The sequence below is a fragment of the Loxodonta africana genome, chromosome X (genome assembly GCF_030014295.1).
Source record: "Loxodonta africana isolate mLoxAfr1 chromosome X, mLoxAfr1.hap2, whole genome shotgun sequence".
Taxonomy (NCBI): domain Eukaryota; kingdom Metazoa; phylum Chordata; class Mammalia; order Proboscidea; family Elephantidae; genus Loxodonta; species Loxodonta africana.
The window spans coordinates 98,263,702-98,286,447 of NC_087369.1; the positions used below are offsets into that span (position 1 = coordinate 98,263,702).

General features: G+C 40.6%; 1 protein-coding gene and 1 long non-coding RNA gene across 5 annotated transcripts in view; both read left to right on the plus strand.

Annotated features, from left to right (window-relative positions):
* The first annotated feature begins 328 nt into the window (after positions 1 to 328).
* APOOL (apolipoprotein O like) overlaps positions 329 to 22,746 on the plus strand; it is a 99,366-nt gene continuing 76,948 nt past the window's right edge. The window contains exons 1-2 of one of the 4 annotated variants that reach the window (XM_064278614.1): positions 340 to 434; positions 22,354 to 22,534. Coding sequence is in view for 2 of the 4 variants with exons in the window: in XM_064278613.1 (XP_064134683.1) it covers positions 5,029 to 5,079 (51 nt within the window). In the remaining 2 variants the exon portion in view is untranslated. Of the gene's footprint in view, positions 435 to 639; positions 739 to 4,934; positions 5,080 to 22,353; positions 22,535 to 22,746 lie in introns of those variants that run through there. The other 3 variants (XM_064278613.1, XM_010592699.3, XM_023551417.2) reach the window with 3 other exon arrangements.
* Positions 5,087 to 7,768, plus strand: LOC135228969 (uncharacterized). The gene is made up of 2 exons (XR_010319818.1): positions 5,087 to 5,352; positions 7,071 to 7,768. It is a non-coding gene; the product is annotated as an uncharacterized LOC135228969 (long non-coding RNA).

Sequence of the window (22,746 nt, forward strand, 5' to 3'; positions counted from 1 at the left end):
TCTCGGTTAGTAGTCGAGCGCTTTAACCACTGCAACACCGGGGTTATCAGGGTCAAAACTCAAACCCGTTGCCGTGGTGTACATTCCGACTCATGGTGACCCTATAGGACACAGTAGAACTGCCCAATAGAGTTTCCAAGGAGCGCCTGGTGGATTGGAACTGCCGAGCTTTTGGTTAGCCATAGCACTTAACTACTAGCCACCAGGGTTTCCTTACCAGGGACAGGGAGCGTCGGGTACAAGGATGAAACTGTTTCTCCGGCCCGCAGCCAACGAATAGCTGCAGCAGCTTCCTGAAACGGCTCCAGGAGGGCGGAGAAAGGGCGGGAGGGCGCGGGGCTGCCCTGAAGAGAGCCAAGTCGAAGTGTTTTGTCCCTCTTCGCTCTCCGTATGAAAAGTTGGGCGGAGAGGTCACAGGCATGGCGGCCGTTAGGGTAAGTGAAAAGACACCTTGTTTAGCTTACTTGGGTACAGATAGCCTTTCTAGTAAGTGTAAAAGTGATCCTCTTAACTTCAGAAAGAGGCCTGACAGCAAGGGGCGGGGTGGAAGTAGAGTCATAGGAAGATAATCAAGGTCAGGGAGTCATTAACGTTTGAAGCTTCAAACTCTTAGCCTAAAAACACCTGCCTTTCCATTTAGATTTTCCTCGGCTTGGGACACCGCTTTCCTCAATTTCCTGCGGCTGACTGCCTTGCCGAGGCACAGTAAAAACTGCTGAGCTGCGAGCACCAGCAGAGGTTTGGGTCTCGAACTGGAAGAGAAATTCTGGGCGTTTGTCTCGGTGCACGGGGCGGGGCCTCTTAACCCTATCCAAAGACTTTGTTCGGACATGTTTGAGGGCGAAATAGGCTAGAATAGAGAGGTCCCAGAGTCTCTCTGCGGTACGCGGGTTTATACATATTGTTACTACTCCCTGGGTTCAAAAATTTTATTTTGCGTTCTGTAATGAAAAAAAGGTGCTTTTACTTAGGAAGGAGCCCTGGTGGTACAGTGGTTAAGAGCTCGGCTGCTAACCAAAATGTCGGCAGTTCAAATCCACGAGTCGCTCCTTGGGAAACCCTATGGGGCACTGCTTTGTTCTGTAGGGTCGCTATGAGTCGGAACCCGCTCGACGGCAACGGGTTTTTACTTAGGAATCTGTGTACGGGAAGTGACTCAGCTGGCTGTTTCACTTCACGAAGTAAGTTCAGTAACAGCAGTTTACAAATATTTAAGTAGCGGGTTTTAACTGAAAAATGACCTGCCAGACTTGCTGGAGATACAAATATGAATTCATTTCAGCCGAAGTTTACTTGAACTTTGCTCAGTATTCATCTTGATTCGCCTTTCTCACTTTGTTTCTGAAATTCAGGTTCTCATAATTTATCTGAACTATTGCAGCAACCGCCTAACTGGACTCATTGCCTGACTCTCCTGGAATCCATTCTCCTGTGCTGCCAGGGTAGCTTTACTAAAACGCAAATCTGATTATGTCCCTCACCTACTTAAAACCCTTTATTGGCGCTCCATCATCTGCCTTCTGGAAACAGGTCAAACTCCTGTACCTAGAACACCCTACCCTGCTTTAGTTCTCTAGCTTCGTTGCCTGCCATTCAGGAACCCTCCTCCCATCAATACTGAACTACTTGTTTCACCCTTCCACACCTTTTTACCTGCTCTTTGGCCCCTAAATGCCCTTCCCCATCCTTATCTAGTAAGTTCCTACTCACGGTTCATTCATTCATGTAACAGATATTTATGTAGGGCCTCCCCATATGCTAAGTACAGAGTGCCTTTTTCAACAGTGTATCCTCAACCTCCCCAGTCTAAATAACTCCTCTTTGTGCTCTCAGAGCACTTTAGGCATACTCTTACCTTAACGTTTATCACATTGTGAATAATAAACTATTTACTTGTCTCTTCTACTCTCCTGAACTATAAGCTTGAGCTCTATAATTATAACATATTAATCTTTGTATCCTTGGTACCTAAGGAGCCCTGGTGGTTCAGTGGTTAAAGCGCCAGGCTGGTAACTGAAAGGTCAGCGGTTTGAACCCGCCGTCTGCTCCACGGGAGAAAGATGTGGCAGTCTGCTCCCATAAAGATAATGTACAGCCTTGGAAACCCTATGAGGCAGTTCTACTCTGTCTTATAGGGTTGCTATTAGTTGGAATTTTTTTTTTAATCCTTGATATACCTAGCACAGGTCTGATTTATACTAGGTGATTAATATATTCTACATGAGTAAATAAGTGCCAGGCAATGAGAATAAAAGAGATTAAATTAAGCAGTGGAGATGCAAAAATAACACAAAGGACTAACTCACAGTAAGGGAAGTGCCTTGCCTCAAGAGGTGTAGGAAGTGCTCTGAGGACTCAAAAGAGAAAGAGCTCATACTTGGTTGAAAGGGGATTAAGAAAGGCTTCATGGAGCAGTTACAGAGACAGAAAAGGAATGGTCATTGGTAAAAATCAAACCAGAACAGTGTGTTGTCACAGAAGCAAAGAAAAGGAGAGAATTGAACAGGTCATCTAATTTGACAATTAAGAAGTTGCTGGCAACTGCCATTTATTAAGTGCTTACTACAGGCTAAGCACCGTGCTAAAATACATATGTTATTTCACTTAATTCTCAGGACAACTTTATGTGGTAGATATTATGATCACTGTTTTACAGAAAAAAACTAAGGTTTATAGAAGACAAATTGCCCCAAATCATAAAGCTGGTAAGAGCTGAAGTGAGATAAGATGTTTGAGTGGTAGAAAGAGAACCTAGATTGTAAGGGGTTAAGGAAAGGATATGGAGTGGTGAACTAGCATTTGTTTAGCACCTACTTTAGTCAGATGCTTTACATATATTATTTCAGTTTAATCTTCTTGATGACTCTAAGAAATGGGTAGTATCCCCCCTTTTACACATGAAAAAACTGAGGCTTGTATTAAGTGCTTGTCCCAGGTCATAAAAACTGCTAAGTGGGAGAGCCAGGTTTAAACACAGGTATATTTGGCTTTGAAGTCCATGATGTTCTCACTATTCATTGCTGCTTCTGGTAAGGTTGGTGTATACTATTTTGAGAAGTTTGATGGTGAAAGGAAGGAATGAAATCTTGGGATGAGGTAGGAAATTCTTGAAAAGGTATATATTACTTTAAAGAAAAATCAGGAGAGTTGAGCAAGTTTTGAGACAACGGGAAAGGTGCCTGGAACTAGTATAGAGGGAAAGATAATAATGGTAATCACAGCTGTTATGCTGTTGGACACACTAAATGTGTGCTAGGCATTTTGCTTAGCACTTTATGTGCATTTTCTCATTTATGTGTCATAGTGACCCTATGAGTAGGTGTTATTATTAACATCTTTTTACAGGTAAGGAAACTGAAGCGTTGAAAAGTTGAGTAGCTTGCCCACATCATACAGTTGTAAGTGGTAGAGCTGGTATCTGAAATCACATGGTCTGGCTCCAGAGTCTGTTTTTTTTTTTTTTACCCATATTTCATAGAGAGGTGTTAAAATCAAGAGGACAGGTGGAAGGATTAGCCTTGGCAAAGAGGAGACACCCTTTTGCTTTGGAAGCTGGAGCTGGTAGAGATAAAAGGTGAAGATCCAGAGATTTTGAGGAACAGAGGAAGGAAATTGAGGGAGTTCACATTAGATGTCTGAGTCTTCTGTGGGTAAGATCATCTGCTGAGAGAGGAAAATGTAGAATGTGCCTTTAGGAGGTAAAGAATGGAAAAGGCTTGGAAAAGCCACTGTAGAAAATTCAGTTAAGCATCAGTAGGCATTGAATAAAATAATTGCTGAAAAATGAGCCCAGCAGAGATTGGCTCTGTCATTGTGAATTTCTCCAGCAGTGCTCATAACAGCCTAACCAAAAAAACCAAACCCAGGGCCGTTGAGTCGATTCCGACTCATAGCAACCCTATAGGACAGAGTAGAACTGCCCTATAGAGTTTCCAAGGAGCGCCTAGCGGATTCGAACTGCTGACCCTTTGATTAGCAGCCATAGCACTTAATCACTACGCCACCAGGGTTTCCCATAACAGCCTAGGAAGGGAAAAATAGTGGGAATGCTTTAGTGTTGAGCATTGCTAAAGTGGGAATAATAATAATGTTCTAGGGAATTTGGAAGTTAGGAATTATGGAGCAGACAATTTATCCTAATAGTTGCCCAAACTGGATAAGGAGAGAAATGAAGAAAATGGAAGTGGTAGCCTAAGGTACTAGGGAGGGATCAGGAGACTGGCAGGCATAGTGAGGGAAAAGAGCAGGTTCAAAGAAATGGGAGAGGTGAGAGGGCATAAGGCACCAAAAGGGTTTATCTGTGTTAATTTTGAAGTCCTAGAGTTTAATAACAAGGAGTACGGTAGAGAGGAGTCCTGAATGTTAGTAGGTAATTGTCAGAATAGTTACCACATGTTAAAATATAAGAACCTGTTCGGCAAATGTGATGGAACATGGATCTGGAATTAGAACCGAGGAACAAGAATTGTGCTTATCTCCCTTGCTTCTTAAATCAGGGGTAAAGGCTGGAGGACTGACCTTCATTTAAAAGGATTGGGAAGACTATAGTAGTGTCAAACAAAAGCTGAGTTTCATTAATGCTAGAGGTTAGGAATGAATTTGGGGCCTGAAAGGGAATTTGTTTATAATAGAACATCAAGTAATTAATATGAAAATGTGGCCACCATTTATTGAGTACTTCCTGTACAGAACCAAATTCTGTAATTTCACCTCAATGAGACCATCTTTTTTTTTTTTTACATAATTTTTGTTTTGCTTTCAAGTGAAAGTTTACAGATCAAGTCAGTCTCTCACACAAAAACCCATATACACCTTGCTACACACTCCCAATTACTCTCCCCCTGATGAGACAGCCTGCTGTCTCCCTCCACTCACTCTTTTCATGTCCATTTCGACAGCTTCTAACCCCCTCCACCCTCTCATCTCCCCTCCAGGCAGGAGATGCCAACATAGTCTCAAGTGTCCACCTGATCCAAGAAGCTCACCGCTCACCAGCATCCCTCTCCAACCCATTGTCCAGTCCAATCCATGTCTGAAGAATTGGCTTTGGGAATGGTTCCTGTCCTGAGCCAACAGAAGGTCTGGGGGCCATGACCACCGGGGTCCTTCTAGTCTCAGTCAGACCATTAAGTCTGGCCTTAATGAGAATTTGGGCTCTGCATCCCACTGCTCTCATGCGCCCTCAGGGGTTCTCTGTTGTGTTCCCAGTAGGGCAGTCATCAGTTGTAGCTGGGCACCACCTAGTCCTGCTGGTCTCAGGATGATGTAGTCTCTGGTTCATGTGGCCCTTTCTGTCTCTTGGGCTCGTAATCGCATTGTGTCCTTGGTGTTCTTCATTCTCCTTTGATCCAGGTGGGTTGAGACCAATTGATGCATCTTAGATGGCTGCTTGCTAGCATTTAAGACCCCAGACGCCACTCGTCAAAGTGGGATGCAGAATGTTTTCTTAATAGATTTTATTATGCCAATTGACTTAGATGTCCCCTGAAACCATGGTCCCCAGACCCCTGCTCCTGCTACGCTGGCCTTCGAAGCATTCAGTTTATTCAGGAAACTTCTTTGCTTTTGGTTTAGTCCAGTTGTGCTGACCTCCCCTGTATTGTGTGCTGTCTTTCCCTTCAATTAAAGTCGTTCTTATCTACTATCTAATTAGTGAATGCCCTCTCCCACCGTTCCTCCCTCCCCCGTCTCGTAACCACAAAAGAATGTTTTCTTCTCAGTTTAAACTGTTTCTCAAGTTCTTATAACAGTGGTCTTATACAATATTTGTCCTTTTGCAACTGACTAATTTCACTCAGCATAATGCCTTCCAGGTTCCTCCATGTTATGATATGTTTCACAGATTCCTCACTGTTCTTTATCAATGTGTAGTATTCCATTGTGTGAATATACCGTAATTTATCCATTCATCTGTTGATGGGCACCTTGGTTGCTTCCATGTTTTTGCTATTGTAGACAGTGCTGCAGTGAACATGGGCGTGCATATATCTGTTCGTGTAAAGGCTCTTATTTCTCTAGGATATATTGCTAGGAGTGGGATTTCTGGATCATATGGTAGTTCTCTTTCTAGCTTTTTAAGGAAGTGCCAAATCGACTTCCAAAGTGGTTGTACCATTTTACATTCCCACCAGCAGTGTATAAATAAGTGTTCCCAGTCTCTCCACACCTCTCCAACATTTATTCTTTTGTGTTTTTTGGATTAATGCCAGCCTTGTTGGAGTGAGGTGAAATCTCATTGTAGTTTTGATCTGCATTTCTCTAATGGCTAATGATCGTGAATGTTTCCTCATGTATCTGTTAGCTACCTGAATGTCTTCGTTACTGAAGTGTCAATGAGAGCATCTTTTCTATACAGTTGATGAATATTAGTGGTCAAAGCCAAAGCATGAGTTACATACTTAATACAAATTTGGCCTGGCTGGTTTTGGATCTTTTCTCAGTCAATTTGTAACTCAGCAGAGACTTCTATCACTATACCTATTTGATATTTTTAAGTGCGTCAAATTCAGCAGGTTCAAAATCAGTTTATCTTTACTAAATTTATTTTCCTTCCTACCAAACATTCCTAATTTCAGTTAAGAACATCAGTATCTTACCTCAGGATCATCTTGAAGTGTCCTCCACATCCAAAGTGTTAACAAGTACTATGGATTCTACCTCATTCGTTCACACATTCATTCAAAAAAATGTTTTAATGCCTGTTATGTGCCAGAGATGGTGATAGACGTTGGGGACACAAAGATCAGTAAGATATGAACAGGTGGTATATAGAAGAAACACAAACTAAAAAGCACATGAAGATATGCTTAAATTCATTAACTCTCAGATAAATGCAAATTAGTACAATGAGATAACACTTTACACTGTGGATTAGAAAAAAAAGTAGGATGCTGGATAAGTCCAAATGTTGGTGAGATATGGAAATATAAGAACCTCCATGTTTTACTGGAGGGAATGTTGACTGGTGGTATATATAGCCTTTATGGAGAGCTGTTTAGTATTGTTCTGTCAAATATATATACATATATTTGTACTTGTATAAATATATGTGTGTGTGTATATATATATAGGACTTGAAGCACGTACTGATTAAGATCAAAGACCGCAGCCTTCAGCATGGATTACACCTCAACGTAAAACAAAAATCCTCACAACTGCACCAATAAGCAATATCATGGTAAACGGAGAAGAGATTGAAGTTGTCAAGGATTTCATTTTACTTGGATCCACAATCAACACCCATGGGAGCAGCAGTCAAAAAATCAAAAGACACATTGCATTGGGCAAATCTCCTGCAAAAGACCTCTTTAAAGTGTTGAAAAGCAAAGATGTCACCTTGAAGACTAAGGCGCACCTGACCCAAGCCATGGTATTTTTGGTCGTATCACATGCATGCGAAAGCTGGACAATGAATAAGGAAGACTGAAGAAGAATTGATGCTTTTGAATTGTGCTGGTGAAGAATATTGAATGTACCACGGACTGCCAAAAGAACGAACAAATCTGTCTTGGAAGAAGTACAACCAGAATACTCCTTAGAAGCAAGGATGGCGAGACTGCGTCTTACATACTTTGGACATGTTATCAGGAGGGATCAGTCCCTGGAGAAGGACATCATACTTGGTAAAGTACAGGGTCAGTGGAAAAGAGGAATACCCTCACAAGATGGATTGACACAGTGGCTGCAACGGTGGACTCAAGCATAACAACGATCGAGAGCATGGCACAAGGCTGGGCAGTGTTTTGTTCTGTGGTACATAGGGACACTATGAGTCGGAATCGACTTAACGGCACCTAGCAACAACATGGTCCTGAGTGTATATTGCAAAGATGTGCAGGTTTATAAGGGCACTTGTACAAGGATATTCCTTACAATATTATTTATAATTGTAGGGAGTCGTAGGGAATTTGGGTGTCCATCACTGACAATAGATGACATGCAGTAGATATCCATCAGTGGAGTACTGTGTAGCAGTTAGGAGCAGTGGATTAGATAAGGACACAGATGGATTTAAAAGCATAATGCTTTATGAAAAAAGATTTAAAAAATTATAAATGTAACGTAACACCAAAAAAGTAAGAAACAAAATGAGAAATGTAACAAATTTAAAAGACATATTTACATTACAACAGGATAGTTTTGTAAGAACTCAAACAAAAAGTTATTTGTTAAACGTAGTCAAATAACTACCTATGGTGGGAGAATGAGACTGATATTTGTAGATTAAAGGATATAAATGAGTGAATCAGTCAATCAGTTTTAAGAGAGGATTGACAGAAGAATGAGACTAAATTCTCAAGGAATGGACTCTAGTGGGTAAAACTGACAAGTAAATAAACAGTTACACTACAAGTAAAGAGATATCTAAAAGTTAATTATGAGAGCAAGGAGGGAATCGTTTAACTGCTTACTGAAAGTAAGGGTTGTTCATTATATTCGTTTATTCATTTTTAATTCATTTAATTCTTCAACAAATATTTGTTAAGCACCTACCATGGGTTAGAAACTGCTGGTTGCCAGGTTGTGGTAGATTTTATTTTTGCTCCCAAGTACTTATTCCCTCTTCCTTATATACCCCGGCCCAGATTTTTTGGTCCTTCTCTGCCAAAAGAATGACATATCTCAAGTAGGTGTGCTCCTTGAATCCTGGGTCCTGGAAGAAGAAAACGTGGAACAGGAGCAGAACCTTCAACAATTCATAGCCAACTTGCAATGTGAGCTAGAAATAAACTTTGTTGTTATAAGCCATTGAGATTTTGGAGGTCATTTGTAACTGCAGCAAAGCTGATACAGAAATATACTAAAATGAATGAAGAATAGGTCCTTGATTGGCCTACCGCCTATTTAAGAGAGGCAGACATGTAAACATAAATATCGTACCCTGTGTCTATAACGGAAACCCTGGTGGCATAATGGTTAAGTGCTACGGCTGCTAACCAAAAGGTCGGCAATTCAAATCCACCAGCTCTCCTTGGAGACTCTATGGGGCGGTTGTACTTTGTCCTGTAGTGTTGCTGTAGTGTTACTATGAATTGGAATTGACTTGACAACAGTGGGTTTGGTTTTGTTTTTTTGGCTTGTAACTATAAACCTGTAATATACCAGAATGCATAAGGGTATGCAAGAGGAGCCTGGGGAAGTCTGGGAACTCCTTAGAGAGGACTTTTGAGCTGGGCTTTGAAGTATGAGTGGCTGTGTGGTAAGCCTAAAAAAAAAAAAAAATTGCACCTCATAAATCCCCTGTATAGTCTACCGTAGGCAGGGGGCAGTGATTTTCTGTTCTGTATTTTAAAGGGACTAAATTGAATCTCACACAAAAACCAAGACGGTAGATTTCAAAAAATTGGTGTGCAAATATAAAACTGTCATGAGCAAGGAATTGCTAGGTAAATAATTTTATGATTTGTGTTTTGGCGCTGATTAAAATATGATTAAAGCAAAATATCTGCTCTGACTTAGTGTAATTGAAACACAAATCTTGTGTTTATCGTGAAAGAGCCAGTAGATACTAATCAGAACATAACTTTGTAAGCAGAGCTCTTTGCTCATCTGGTCTAATGGAAAGAAACAGCATAGATAATGGAAAAATAATATTTGTATTTAACTTTGGAATGTATTTTTATATTTACTTTCCAGCCTATAGTAAAAAAAAAACTGAAATTTTGGACCCCCATGTAAAAATTCATAATAAATTTCTCACCCTTATTTATTCAAAGCAAACTTCTACACCCTCACCCTTGCAATATAGGAACTGCATTGGGCAGAGCTATGAAACTGGCAGGGGCTGCCTCCCTTGCTCTGCTTGTCCTCCATGATCTTCTCTCCTTTTCTTATGTAAAGCAGAATAATTTATCCTTAATATATTGAATAATTATTTGTCACACTTTACCTAGGGTAAGGAAGGTGATGCAGTGCTTTGATTTAAAGGACCACACCTAGACTTGGTTTAACTGCTGAAAACCAAGCTACGTGAGGAAGTTGTATTTTCCTTTTATAAAAAAAAGTTACATAAAATAACTTCATGACTGATATTTTTAATTATATCAATAAAAATATAAAACGAGTTTCTACTGAATCATCATTGTGTTGACTATGAAGATAAGATTTATTAAAGAAATGAAAACTTACAGTAAGTCAGTTTAAAACCTCTTGAATTGTTTGATGGCAAATTATTATTGGAGAGGTTTGTTTAGCTGTTGCTGGTCCATCAGTGTTGTGTGGTTTAAAAAATAAATGGGATGCTGTATTCAAGATTTGCTTCATAATAACCTCTTATGGGAAGACTTTTCTGATTATTTCTACCTGCCTCCTCCCAGTCTAATTTAGATGTCCTGTGTCTTTATAACTCCATCATGTCCTTTTTGAAATAATTAGATTAACAAGATGTTGCAAAGATAGTACAGAGAGGTCCCATGTGCCCTTCACACAGTTTCCTGCATTGATTATATTTTACATAGGAAATTGACATTAGTTCAGTTTCTATGTATAGTTCTATGCTAGTTTATCACATATATAGATTCCTAACTACTGCCACAATCAGGATACAGATTCCACTACTAAGATCATCACCACTTAGATCTCCCTAGTGTTACCTGGGGTAAGTTCAAGAATTTTGGAGTTGATCCAGGAATATACAGGACAACAAGAGGCAGCAACACACACCAAGCTTTATTGAGTGGTTCTTAGAGGGTTGCTTGAGGGAGGAAGTCTCCCAGCAAGAGACCTTCCAGTGACAGAAGCGCAAGGCCACCAGCCAGAAGGGGAGTCATTTTTCTCTTGCTTTTTTCAAGATTCTTTGTCTTTGTTGCCTATTAACATTTTCAGTATGATGTGTCTGGGTGTAAATATCTTTGCATTTATCCTACTTGGAGTTTGTTGAACTTCTAGATGTGCAGATTAATTTTTTTTAACTTAATTGGGAAATTCTTAAATATTTTTCTCCATTCTCTCTGGTGCTCTCATGCGTATGTTTGAGCATTTAATTCTGTACTACATTTCTCTGAGAATCTGTTCATTTTTCTTCATTTGTTTTTCCTGTGTTCTTAGATTGCATAACCTCTGCTGATCTAAAAGTTCACTGATTCTTTCTTTTGCCGTCTCAAAGCTACCGTTTAGCTCCTCTAGTGATTTTGGTTCTTTTTAATAATTTCTCTTTACTATGTCCTCTATTTTATGAGGTAATCATACCTTCCTCTAAGTCTTTAAAAATGATTTTGTGTAGTTCTATGAACATATTTACAAAAGCTGCTCTGACATCTTTATTATGTCCATCATCTGTGCCCCTCAAAGACAGTTTCTATTGTCTGCTTTCTTTCCTGTGTATGGGTCACACTTTAGTTTCCTTGCATGTTTTCATAATTTTTTCATTAAAAACTGGACTCCTAGGTAATAAATGGTAAAACCTTGGTTTCTGGTTGTGGCCCCAACTGGAGGTTTTATTGTTGCTTATTTGTTCACTTGTTTATTTGATTTTCCTTAACTAATTTTGTGGTATCTCTATCCCCTGTAAGGTGTAGTTTCTGATGTCCCTGCCCAGATACTTTTACTGTTTTTATTTTTTCTTCAGTGATTCAGCAGAAATTTATTTTTATAAAAATATCCTTGTAGTTAGTTATAACAACAAGAATATTTTTCATAAGCCCAGCTTACATGTATCAGTATACCTACAAGGCTAAAACTCTATGCTAATTTACTTTTTTTTCTTTTTTTTTGTTGTACTTTAGATGAAGGTTTACAGAGCAAGGTCGTTTCTCATTAAACAATTAATACACATACTGTTCTGTGACATTGGTTGCCAACCCCACATGTTGACAACATTCTCTGCTTCTCAACCTTGTGTTCCCCTTTACCAGCTTTCCTGTCCCCTCCTGCCTTCTCGTTTCTGCCCCTGAGCTGGTGTGCCCATTTAGTCTCATTTTGTTTTATGGGCCTGTCTAATCTTTGGCTGAAGGGTGAACCTCAGGAGTGACTTCAGTACTGAGTTAAAAGGGTGTCCAGGGGCCGTACTTGGGGTTTTTCCAGTCTCTGTCAGACCAGTAAGCCTGATCTTTTTGTGAGTTAGAATTTTGTTCTTTTTTTTTTTTTTTTCCAGCTCTGTCCGGGACCCTCTAATGTGATCCCTGTCAGAGCAGTCAGTGGTGGTAGCTGGGCACCATCTAGTTGTACTGGACTCAGTCTGGTGGAGGCTGTGGTAGTTGGGGTCCATTAGTCCTTTGGGCTAATCTTTCGCTTATGTCTTTCTTTTTCTTCATTCTCATTTGCTCCAGTTGGAATGGGATCAGTGGAGTATCTTAGATGGCTGCTTGCAAGCTTTTAAGACCCTAGACGCTAGTCACCAAAGTAGGATGTAGAACATTTTCTTTATAAATTATGTTATGCCCAAATGTGGGAAGAAAACGTCCTGCATCCCACTTTGGTGAGTGGCATCTGGGATCTTAAATGCTAGCAAGTGGCCATCTAAGATGCATCAGTTGGTCTCAGCCCACCTGGAGCAAAGGAGAATGAAGAGCACCAAAGACACAAGGTAAATACGAGCCTAGGAGACAGAAAGGGCCACATAAACCAGAGACTACATCAGTCTGAGACCAGAAGAACTGAATGGTGCCTGGCTACCACCAGTGACTGTCCTGACAGGGAACACAACAGAGAATCCCTGATGGAGCCAGAGAACAGTGGGATGCAGACCTCAAATTCTTGTGAAAAGACCAGACTTAATGGTCTGACTGAGACTGGAGGGACCCCGGATATCATCGTCCCTGGATCCTGTGTTAGCCCAAGACTGGAACCATTCCTGAAGCCAACTCTTCAAACAGGGATTGGACTGGACTGTAAGACAGAAAATGATACTGGTGAGGAGTGAGCTTCTTGGTTCAAGTAGACACATGAAACTGTGTGGGTAGCTCTTGTTTGGAGGTGAGATGAGAAGGCAGAGGGGGACAGGAGCTGATTGAATGGTCATGGGGAATACAGGGTGGAGAGGAGGAGTTTGCGGTCTCATTAGGGGAAGAGCAGCTAGGAGTATATAGCAAGGTGTGTATAAATTTTTGTGTGAGAGACTGACTTGATTTGTAAACTTCCACTTAAAGCACAATAAATATATTAAAATAAGTAAATAAATAAATAATGTTATGCCAAATGAGCTAGAGGTCCCTTGAGACCATGGTCCCCAGCCCTCAGCCCAGTAATTTGATCCCTCAGGGAGTTTGGATGTGTCTGTGAAGCTTCCCATGACCTTGCCTGGGTCAAGCTGTGTTGACTTCCCCAGTATTGTGTACGGTCTTACCCTTCACTAAAGTTACCACTTATCTGCTGTCTAGTTAGTGTTTTTCCCTCCCTACACTTCCCCTCCCTAGCAACCATCAAAGATTGTTTCTTTCTCTGTGTAAACCTTTTCATGAGTTTTTATAATAGTGGTCTCATACAGTATTCTTCTGTGATTGACTTATATCTCAGTCATCTAGTGCTGCTATTAACAGAAATACCACAAGTGGATGGCTTTAACAAAAAGAAGTTTATTTCTTCACAGTAAAGTAGGCTAAAAGTCCAAATTCAGGGCATCAGCTCCGGGGGAAAGCTTTCTCTCTCTGTCACCCTTCTCATCAATCTTCACCCGGACTAGGAGCTTCTCCGCACAGCCCCCGCCCCATCCAAAGGACACACCCTGCTCCCCGGCACTGCTTTCTTTGTGGTATGAGGTCTCCCATTCTCTGCTTGCTTCCCTTTCTTTTTATCTCTTGTAAGATAAAAGATGGTGCAGACCACACCGCAGGGAAACTCCCTTTACATTGGATCAGGGATGTGACCTTAGTAAGGGTGTTAAAATCCCACCCTAATGCTCTTTAACAGAAAATTACAATCACAAAACGGAGGAGAGCCACATAATACTGAATCATGGCCCAGCCAAATTGATAACACACGTTTTTGGGGGGACATAATTCAATCATCAACTTATTTCACTCAGCATAATATCCTCTAGATTCATCCATGTTGTGAGATGTTTCTTCGATTCATCATTGTTCTTTATTGTTGCATAGTATTGTGTGTATGTACCATAGTTTGTTTATCCATTCATCTGTTGATGGGCACTCAGGTTGTTTTCATTTCTTTGCTATTGTGAATAATACCACAGTGAACATGGGTGTGCGTATGTCTATTTGTGTGATGGCTCTTATTTCTCTAGGATATATACCTAGGAATGGGATTGCTGGGTCGTATGGTATTTCTATTTCTAGCTTTTTAAGGAAGTGTCACATCATTTTCCTAAGTGGTTGTACCATTTTACATTCCCACCAGCAGTGCATAAGAGTTCCAAGATTCCTGCAGCCTCTCCAACATTTGTTATTTTCTTTTTTTTTGCTTCATGCCAGTAATGTTGGGGTGAGATGGTATCTCATTGTAGTTTTGATTTGCATTTCTGTAATGGCTAGTGATCTAGAACATTCCCTCATGTGTCTGTTGACTGCCTGAATGTCTTCTTGGGTGAAGTGCCTATTCATATCCTTTGTCCATTTTTTAATGGGATTATTTCTCTTTTTGATGTAGAAGTATTAGATTTTCCTATACATTTTAGGGATTAGACCTTTGTTGGATTTGTCATAGCCAAAATTTTATTTCCCAGTCTATAGGCTCTCTTTTTACTCCTTTGGTGAAGTCTTTTGATGAGCATAAATGTTAAATTTTTGGAAGATATCGGTTATCTTGCTTATCTTCTGGAGTTTGTGTATTTTTAGTTATGATTCGTATGCTATTTATGCCGTGTATTAGGGCCTCTAGTGTTGACCCTGTTTTTTCTTTTATGGTCTTTTTACTTTTGGGGTTTATATTTAGGTCTTTGATCCATTTTGAATTAGTTTTTGTGTATAGTGTGAGGTATGGATCCTGTTGCAGATGGAAGCCCAGCTTTGCCAGCACCATTTGTTAAAAAGACTGCCTTTTCCTCATTTAATGGACTTTGTGCCTTTGTCAAAAATCAGATGACTGTAGGTGGATGGATTTACATCTGGGTTTTCGATTCTGTTCTTTTGGTCTATGTGTCTGTCATTTTACCAGTACCAGGCTGTTTTGACTACTGTAGTTGTACAGTAGGTTCTCAGGGCAGGTAGTGCAAGTGCTCTGACTTTATTCTTTTACTTCAGTAGTGCTTTGCTTGTCCGGGACCTCTTTCCTTTCCATATAAAGTTAATGCTTAGTTTTTCCATCTCATTAAAGACTGCTGTTGGCATTTGGATCAAGATTGCATTGTATTTGTAGATTGCTTTGAGTGGAATCGACATTTTCACAGTGTTGAGTCTACGTATCCATGAGCAGGCATGGTATGTTTTTCTGTTTATGTAGGTCTTGTTTAGTTTCTTGCAATAGTGTTTTGTAGTTTTCTTTGTATAGGTCTTTTACGTCCCTGGTTAGATTTATTCCTAAGTGTTTTATTTTTTTAGGGAACATTATAAATGATGTTGCTTTCCTGATTTCTTTTTTGTAGTTCTCTTTATTAGTGTATAGGAATCCAACTGATTTTTATATGTTGATCTTGTATCCTGCTACTCTGCTAAATCTTTCTATAAGTTCCAGTGGTTTTCTTGTGGAGTCCTTTGGGTTCTCTATGTATAGTATCATATCATCTGCAAATAGGGATAGTTTTACTTCTTCCTTACCCATTTGGATGCCCTTTATTTCTTTTTCTTGCCTTATAGCTAGGACTTCCAGCACAATGTTAAATAGGAGTGGTGATAAACAGCATCCTTGTCTTGTTCTTGTTCTCAGGGGGAGTGTTTCCAATCTCTCTCCATTAAGAATGATGTTGGCTGTTGGTTTTATATAGATGCCATTTATTATGTTGAGGAAATTTCCCTTCTATACCTATTTTATTGAGAGTTTTTATCAGGAATGGGTGTTGGACTTTATCGAATGCCTTGTCTTCATCAATTGAGATGATCATGTGATTCTTTTGTTTTATTTATGTGGTGGATTACATCGATTGATTTTGTAATGTTGAACCATCCTTGCATACCTGGTATGAATCCCACTCGATTGTGGTATATTATTTTTTTGATATGATTCTGAATTCTATTGACTAGAATTTTGTTGAGAATTTTTACATCTGTATTCCACAATATTGATCTGTAGTTTTCTTTTTTTGCAGTGTGTTTGCCTGGTTTTGGTATCAGGGTTATGCTAGCTTCATAGAATGAATTCAGAAGTATCCCTTCCTTTTCTGTGTTCTGAAATAGTTTGAGTAGTACTAGTGCAACCTCTTCTCTGAACGTTTGGTAGAATTCTCCAGTGAAGCCACCTGGGCCAGGGCTTTTTTTTGTTGGGAGTTTTTTTTTTTAATTACGTTTTCAATCTCTTCTCTTGTTATGGGTCTTTTCAGATTTTCAACCTCAGTTTGTGTTAGTGTAGGTAGGTTGTGTATTTCTAGAAATTTATCCATTTCCTCTAGGTTTTCAAATTTGTTGGAGTATAATTTTTCATAGTACTCTGTTATGATCCTTTTTATTTCAGGTCGGTCTGTTGTAATGTCTCCCGTTTCATTTCTTATTTGGGTTACTTGTGTCCTCTCTTGTTTTTCTTCTGTCACTTTGGCCAATGGTTTGTCAATTTTGTTGATCCTTTTAAAGACCAACTTTCAGTTTTGTTGATTCTTTCTGTTGTTTTTCTGTTTTCTATTTCATTTATTTCTGCTCTGGTCTTTATTATTTCCTTCAGGTGGCTGTGGACTTCCTTTGCTGTTCTCTTTCTGTTCATTCAAGTTGTATAGCTAATGTCTTGATTTTGTCCCTTCTTTTCTGATGTGTGGAAACCCTGGTGGTGTAGTGGTTAAATGCTACGGCTGCTAACCAAAGGGTCAGCAGTTCAAATCCACCAGGTGCTCCTTGGAAACTCCATGGGGCAGTTCTACTCTGTCCTATAGGGTCACTGTGAGTCGGAATCGACTCGACGGCACTGGGTTTGGTTTTGGGGCTTTTTCTGATGTGTGCATCTGTTGCTAAAAATTGACCTCTGAGCAATGTCTTTGCTGCGTCCCCGAGGTTTTGGTATGATGTTTTCATTCTAGGAAATTTTTTTCCATCTTTGATTTTTTTCTATTACCCAGTGGTTTTTAAACAAAGTTTAATTCAGTTTCCATGTATTTGATTTTTTTCTTGCTCTTCCTGTTATTAATTACTATTTTTATGGCATTGTGATCAGAGAAGATGCTTCTGTTATTTCAGTGTTTTGGTTTTGTTGAGGGTTGCTTCATTGCCTAAGATGTGGCCTATTCCGGAGAACATTCCACGTGCGTTGGAAAAGAACGTGTACTTTGCTGCTGTTGATTGGAGTATTCTGTGTATGCCTATAAGGTCAAGTTAGTTGTTGGTGGCCTTTAGATCTTATGTATGTTTGTTGAGTTTCTTTCTATATTTTCTGTCCTTTACTGTGAGTGGTGTGTTGAAGTGGCCTACTATTATTGTGAAACTGGCAGTTTCTCTTTTCAGTTCTGTTAAAGTTTGTTTTATGTATTTTGGAGCCCTGTCATTGGGTGTGTAGCTATTTATTGTGGTTATGTCCTGATGGTGGATTGTCCCTTTAATCATTATATAGTGTCCTTTGTTTTTTATGATGGATTTTGTTTTAAAGTCTATTTTATCTGAGATTAGTATTGCCATTCCTGTTCTTTTTTGGTAGCTGTTTGCTTGGTATTTTTTTTTTTTTTTCTGTCCTTTGATTTTTAATATGCTTGTGTCTTTGTTTCTAAGGTGTGTCTTTTGCAGACAGCATATCGATAGGTCTTATTTTTTTATGCATTCTGACCCTCTTTGTTTCTTCACGGGTGCAAAAAAAAAAAATTTTTTTTTATTATTTTTTTTTAAGTTCAGTGTGATTAATCATAGGTAAAAGTTTATTGCTGTCATTTTGTAGTGCTGGTGTTTTCTTTGTTCCTGTTACTCTTCTGTGCTGAATTCCTTTTGGTTGTGAATTTTTTTTCCGTCTCTTTAATTTTTGTAGATTTTATGTTTACTGAGACTTTATATTTTCCTTCTTTATATTGATGAGTGGGTTTGTTAGCTTTCTTTGTGGTTACGTTGAAATTTACCCGTCTTCCTGTTTAAACCAGTCTTTTATTACTCGATAACACCTTCACTTCCTCTCCATTTGAAAGTCCTATGCGTATACAGTGTATTCCCTCTTTTATTGTTCTGATGTTGTCATTTACAGATTGATCTTTCTGGTTCCCTGTTGCAAGTTTTTGGTTTTGTTTTTTCCCTGACAGTTCATTATCTGCATTGGTATCTAGCTGATGCTTTCTTTTGTCCTAGATTCAGGTTGTTGTCTGATATTGTTGGTTCTCTAACCAAAGGACTCCCTTTATTAATTCCTGTATGTTTATCTTGATATGTTCTAATTTTGACATCATGTTTGAGCAAGAGTTTTACAGGATACATTTTTCTTGGTTGGCAGTTTTTTTTTTTTTTTTTTTCCTTTCAAGATTTTATATACGTCATCCCATTGCCTTCTTGCCTGCATGGTTTCTGCCAAGTAATTAGAACTTAATCTTATTATTTCCCCCTTTGTATGTGACTTTGTTTTTCTCGAGCTGTTCTCAGGATTCTTTGTCTTTAGTTTCAGCAAGTGTGATTATGTCTTCATGTTTTTCTTTTTGGGGTCTATCCTATGTGAGGTTTGTTGAGCTTCTTGGATGGTTGGCTTTTCCTTTTTCTTGATATTAGTGACATTTACTGTCAGCAAACCTTCAGTGATCCTCCCTGTTTTTTCCATTTTCTCCCCCTGTTCTGGAACTCCAGTCACACACAAATTCTTGCTTTTGATTATATCCTACATCGTTCTCAGGGTTTCTTCATTTTTTTCTTTGAGTTTTCCTCAAGGTGATATCCAAGGATTTGTCTTCAATTTCACTGATCCTGTGTTCCATTGGAAACCCTCGTAGCGTAGCGGTTAAGTGCTACGGCTGCTAACCAAAAGGTCAGCAGTTTGAATCCGCCAGGCGCTCCTTGGAAACTCTATGGCCAGTTCTACGCTGTCCTATATGGTCGCTATGAGTTGGAATCTACTTGACGGCACTGGGTTTTTGGGTTTGTGTTCCATTACTTCAGATTTCCTCCTAAAACCTTCTATTGCACTTGTCCATTTCTGAAACTTTGTTGTTCATATTTTGGGTTTCTAATTGCTGTTTTTGTATGCTTTCTCGTTTTTATTTATTTATTTGCTGTTTTGTACCTGTATCATTTTCCTGAATTCTTCCATGGTTTTATGTGCCTTTTCCATAATTTTGTCTGTATTTTCCAAGATTTTGTGTATATTTTCCTTATTTTTGTCTGTGTTTTCCTTCATTTGTTGAAGAACCCTGAATATTATAGTTTTGAATTCCCTGTCTGGTAGTTCCAATGCCTTTTCTTCTGCCAGAGGGTCATCTGGTGTTTTATTTTGGTTGCTCTCTTGAGCCATCCTTTCCTGTTTTTGTTTTTGTTTTTTAATATGTTTTGATATTGTCTGCTGTCTCTGGGACATCAGGAATTATTTTCTTTGTCTATTGATTACAGATTTGAGTGTTTCATCCTGCTTTTTTGTTTTATTTGGTTATGTCTGGGCAGGCAAGCTGGGTATGTTTTGTTGCTTGCTTGCCTGTGGGCACAATATCTCACCACCTTGTCCAGGTGGGCAGGGCTGGTCACTTAGCTGTGGTGCAGCAGGGTGGGTCTAGTGGGCATGAAGGGATGGGGATGGGTAGTTTGCAGCACAAACTGGGGGCGACAGGGCGGGGCTGGGTGGCAGTGCAAGGCAAGGTCCAGGGGACTCTGTCATTACTGCTTGGGGGCGTGGCACTGGGCACATGGTACAGATAGGCAGGAGGAAAAGGAGAGGATGTGTTGTTCGGAGCTATCTGGGTGGGTGAAAGAGAACAAAACAGAAACAAAAGCAAAAAGAAGCAAAAAAAAAAAAAGATAGTAAATAAAATGACAGCGCAGTAGGGTTTGGTGGGTGTGGGTGAGGCAGATCCGGCGAGGCTGTGTGCTGGTTGTTCTCTTGCTGAGTGGTGTGGCCCGGCCTGTTGAGAAAGGGCATGAGTGGCACACAGGCTACGTGGGCAGGAGAAAGAGAGAGAAGACACCAACAATCAAAAAAAAAAAAAAAAGGTAAAGAGCAACAACAAAAATGTGGTAGAGGAGCTGGCCGTTGGGGGTGGGGCAGAATTGGGGTGGCAATGAGCTGATGTCTTTCTTGTCAGGTGGCATGGCACAGCCGGTCAGGAAGGGGCAGAGGCAGCACAGGGCATAGGTGGGAGGGAAAGAAGAGAAGGGGAAAGATAAGGAAAAATAATATGGCGCTGAGGGAACTGGCCTGTCAGGGCGGTGCAGACCCAGGGAAGCAATATGTCAGAGACTTTCCAGCCAAGTGGTACAGCGCAGCCCGCCAAGAAGGGCGAGGAGCCAGTTGACGGGGCTGCGTGGATGGAGAAAGGAAAGAGACAAAACAAAAAAAAATAGGACAAAGCAAACAAACTAAAGAATCACAGCCCATCAAGAAAGGGAGGGGACGGCACATGGGGCTGGCTGGGTGGGAGAAAGGAAAGGAAGGAAGGGAGAGAGACAGAAACAACAAAAACCAAAAAAAAAAAAAAAGTACAAAGCAAAAAACAAAAATGTCACTGTGAAGGGGCCTAACGGTAGGGGCGAAGCAGAGCTGGGTGTCAGTGAACTGGTGTCTCTCCAGCTGAGCAACCATGGCCCTTAGGAAAGCAGTGGAGGCTGCATAGACGGAAGATGGATGAGGGGTGGGAAAGCATGTATTGCTGGTTACTGGGTGCTCTGTCTCCTGCTGGGAGCTCCGTGGAGTTGTCTTCCCATAATCCCTGCCTGCAGACCTTGGTGGCTGAGGTCCAAGATGGCAGATCCGCTCTTCATTATCTGGTAGGGGACCTCCACTCCATAGCTCTCCTCATCTTCTGTTCTCTGTTAGTTTCTTATTACATTCAGTGCTTGATCAAGCTCTTCCTTTCTTAATGTGGTGCTTAGGGTTCCAGGATTGATGTTTGTATCTGTTTTACTTAGTTTTTCGGGTCTTTGCTGAAAAGGGAGAGCATGGTGCTTCTGTCTATAGTGTGATGTTGGCTTCCCACTAGTTTACTTTTTCTGCTGTTTTTATTTTTAAACCTGGATTTCTAGGGGTTGCCCCTCTGTCAGTTCAGCACTGCTTAGTGGTCAGCCAGTGATTGGTCAGAGGTCGTGCTTAAGCCACTAAACCACTGAGGTTTTTCAGCCTTTACCTTTGAGCCTGTTTGTGGCTTGAAGACTGCTTTCACAGTTCAGGGAGTTTACAAGTTTGCCTCATATTCAGCCAGGGGTAGAGGCTCAGTATTTTCCTGTGCAATTACTCTTCAGGTGGCTCAGCCTTGGGCATGCACACAGCCTTCTGAAACCCTGAGGGTGACTGTGGTTTTAACAGGGCTGTCTTCCATTATCTCTTTCCTGATCTCTCCAATAAAAGTCTGGCTCTTCTGTTTCTACTGGTGTCATACCAAACAATTAGTCTCCATTGATTTCTAGCTGATAGTTCTATTTTTTTTTAACACCTTCCTGGGTCATAAATTGCTCCATCGTCTGATCCAAATAAACTTTGGCACACTGGCAGAAATAAGGGTTGCCAGTGTTTAAGGCTTGTTCTGATGCTCCCCTGGGTAGAGCCCCTGCCAAATGTACCCAGAATAACTTTTGCGTAACAAAATATGTGTGATGGTTAAGATTGTGTGTTCAACTTGGCGGGGCCATGATTCTCAGTGTTTATATGTGATCACTTCCATGACTGAATCTGCTGTGAGCAGCTGATCAGCTGAAAGAGAGCTTCCTTGGGGGTGTGGCCTGCATCCAAACATAAGCAGACATTCTGGCTTTTTTGATCACTCTGGATCCTGCACTGCCTCCTGTTTGTCTGAACTCTAGCTCTTGGGACTTGAGCTATCAGCTTATCTGCACTCCTGGAATTTGTCGATCTTTACAGCCTGAGAGCAGGAGCCCCTTTCTCTGACCCGCCCGTCTTGGGTTCGCCAGCCCCTTCAGCTACGTGAATTGAGAGAAGCCTTTATCCTGATACACAGACATGGGGCATTTCAGTCTCTACAATCGCATGAGCTGTTACCTTGATATAAATCTCTCTAAAACCCTGGTGGCATAGTGGTTAAGTGCTACGGCTGCTAACAAAAGGGTCAGCAGTTCGAATCCGCCAGGCGCTCCTTGGAAACTCTATGGGGCAGTTCTACTCTGTCCTGCAGGGTCGCAATGAGTTGGAATCAACTCGACAGCACTGGGTTTGGTTTTCTGGGTATATGTGTATTTATATGCTTTACTGGTTTTGCTTCTCTAGAGAACCCAGCCTAAGACAACATGGAAGATGCAACTCAGATGCTGTGACCACTAGAACAGCTCTTCTGCATCACAGAGCTGTGAGGGAACAGGGAACTGTAGTCTTCATGTCCTTCCCAGCCTGGACCCTCTTTATGGAGCAGGAGCTGGGGAAGGGAGAATGATCACCACCACTCACCTTGGTATAGATCTTTCACGTCATGAAGCTTGACTAGATGGGATCTGCCAGTTTTCACCAGCTGCTTAATGCACCCAGAATACCTCTTTTAGCTCAGGGAGGTGGAGGAGATGAGAACTGCCACTCTGCTGGAGAGCTCTCCGAAATAGATCTACTCCAACATAGAACTGTGAGGGGATGGTTACAGTTCCTAACTTCAGTGCCACTGCCTCCTGC